The following is a 2,553-nucleotide window of genomic DNA, read 5'->3' as shown; positions in this document are numbered from 1 at the left end:
CACAAATCACATCTCAGGTTGGCAGCAGGAATTTTGTGATGTGTCTGCACTCCCATGGTAATGATCACCTGTGCTCATGCCTCAGTAATACCCACTACGTCTCTGATTCCCAGGCTCCATGGCACTGAGGTAGTGACTTCATTGTCACATTTATTGAGGCAGACTGAGTGATGGGCACAAAAATCAAAATGTGTGATAGAGGCGTCCAAATCTGAATCTATGTTATTGGCACTAGATTGACTGACTCCTGTGCAGGGAGAAGGCAAGTACTCTCATGCTCCCCTGACTCAAGCAAAGTGTGGAAGAGGAATGAGTCATTTTCCGTTCATGAGAAGGCCCTGCACAAACAGCAGGTACCCTCATCTAAAGATAGGGAGTCAATAAATTTTGTTCCCCTGGGCTACATCCTCACCAGTTTTCCATGTACCAGGATCCAGAGATGATGCATTTGAGCCCCAGTGCTAGACACTGCAGCTCAGAGAAAGTAGTCAGGGGACTTCATATGTGGTTTCTTTTAAAAAGTAATGTTCTGGGTGTGAACTCATTTAATGGATCTTGTGGATCCTAATTGAGGTACCTACAGATGAATGAAAACACTGATGATAGTTGGTGTTAATTGAATTTGACATCAGCAGTCAGAGCTTCATGGTGATGAATTTTAGAAAATGACAGCAAATGGCAGAAAATTGTATTACAGAGGCCCTTATGTCAAGAAAGGGGCAGCCCATTTAGTCCCAGGGTGTAAGAGCCCTTTTCTATATTATGGTGCATCTATCTGCAGTAAAATGCTTCTCAGCATTCAGATTCTAACAGTGTCTGAGTGTCATTACAGTGTGGTTACTAAATATATATGAATCCCTATTTTTCCCTTTTCCAAATAGAGTAAATAAAATGATTTCAGACTCATAGAAATGTATAGGTAATACACATTTATATTATAATAACATGAGAAGACTTTGAGGACAGGCTAAAGATTTGATAGCCTTACCCCAATATGATACTGCAGATTTCTACCAAGAAATTGTTCTCATAGCCATGAAATACAAGTAGATGGACACCATCTTGTTTCTGGGTTCATTTGTAGTTTGTCAAGTGCTCCTCAAATGCCTATGTCACATGATGTGTCCAGAGAAATTCATATACTCTGTAGGTAAATTAGTGAAACCCAGAGCATGACCTGGGTGCCTGGAGACACTTCCCTTGTGCTCAGAGATGAGATGAAATGAGTCCTTCTGCTTTGCACAATATCACTTCCCCTTCTGCTGATTTGCATGTGTCCCGGATACAGCCCACTGCCCTGCACACTTAAGAGCAAGCTGCTCATGCGCTGTGCAGGAGTCAGTGCCACTCAGGACACAGCATGGACATGAGGGCCCCTGCTCAGCTCCTGGGGCTCCTGCTGCTCTGGCTCTCAGGTGAGGAAGGACATCACCAGAAATTGAATTCTTCCAGTGTGGTCAGTGCTGACTGAATCTTTCTGTCTCTGCTGTATGAACTGATGATGAGAGTGTATGTTTGTGTTTGTGTTTCCCTTCTCAGGTGCCACACATGCCTTGGATGTGACCCAGACTCCAACCACGGTGTCTGCAGCTGTGGGAGACATAGTCACCATCAATTGCAAGACGAGTCAGAGTGTTAGCAGCTATCTAGCCTGGTATCAGCAGAAACCAGTGCTGCCCCCGAAGCCTCCAAAGCTCCTGATCTATGCTGCATCCAGTTTAGCCTCTGGGGTGCCTGCCAGGTTCAAGGGCAGTGGATCTGGGACATCATTCACTCTCACCATCAATGGGGTGCAGCCTGAGGATGCAGGAATCTACTACTGTGTTGGAGCTTATAGTTATGCTGGTGATACTAACACAGTGATACAAGCCTGAACAAAAACCAGCCAGGAAAGCAGAAGTGTGAGTTTGGGCTGCACCAAATGCCTGTCTTGAGGTCTGTATCTGCTAAGAGTCATTCTCAGATGTAGTCAGTCTTCCATGGTCCCTGGAAGGTAGTTAGAAAGATCCCTGGGCTCCCATGTAGCCTCTGTCTCTTTCTTCCAACTTGGCACCTGCATCATAGACACATGTATGTTTCTACTGATTTAAAGGAAAGAAGTGATTTTGCCCGAGTTCTCAACGTTACAGCATTCTTTTGCTTGCATGCAGTATGAGGTAAGCATTATGGCTATTTCAAGCAGAAACATTAAACATAGTTTATTAGAATCTAAGTTACAGACTTTCATGTTCCAGGAATGTGGGGTTCAGGGACGGTGATCCTAGAAACATGGAATCCTGTGATTTGCCAGAATCCAGTGCCTCTCTTCCAAGGAGGCAAGAGTCAGCTAAACCTGCGGTCCTCAGCCCTGGAGCTGATGCTGTCAGCTGCCCGTAGGCTCATAGGGGCTCGCTTGTCCTCAGTGTAGTCAATGGGTCTGGCTGCAGGTACAGATGGATGGCCCAAGATTTGTCTTCTGACATTCAAATCTCAGGGCACATGGGTTGTTTGTCTCAAGACACATGGTGAACTCTTGTGGAATTTCAACAAAGGCTATCATATGTTGAGAAAGTT

General features: G+C 45.0%; 1 gene segment (V, D, J or C); it reads left to right on the top strand.

The window, feature by feature from the left end:
* Positions 1-1,297: 1,297 nt before the first annotated feature.
* Positions 1,298-2,127, top strand: LOC131480977 (immunoglobulin kappa variable 1-39-like). The segment is given in 2 exon segments: positions 1,298-1,415; positions 1,540-2,127. Coding segments are annotated over 2 exon segments (390 nt in total).
* The last annotated feature ends 426 nt before the right edge of the window (positions 2,128-2,553 follow it).

Source organism: Ochotona princeps, chromosome 8 (assembly GCF_030435755.1).
Source record: "Ochotona princeps isolate mOchPri1 chromosome 8, mOchPri1.hap1, whole genome shotgun sequence".
NCBI lineage: Eukaryota > Metazoa > Chordata > Mammalia > Lagomorpha > Ochotonidae > Ochotona > Ochotona princeps.
The sequence above is the reverse complement of the archived record's forward strand: the minus strand, read 5'-3'. Positions and strand labels throughout refer to the sequence as shown.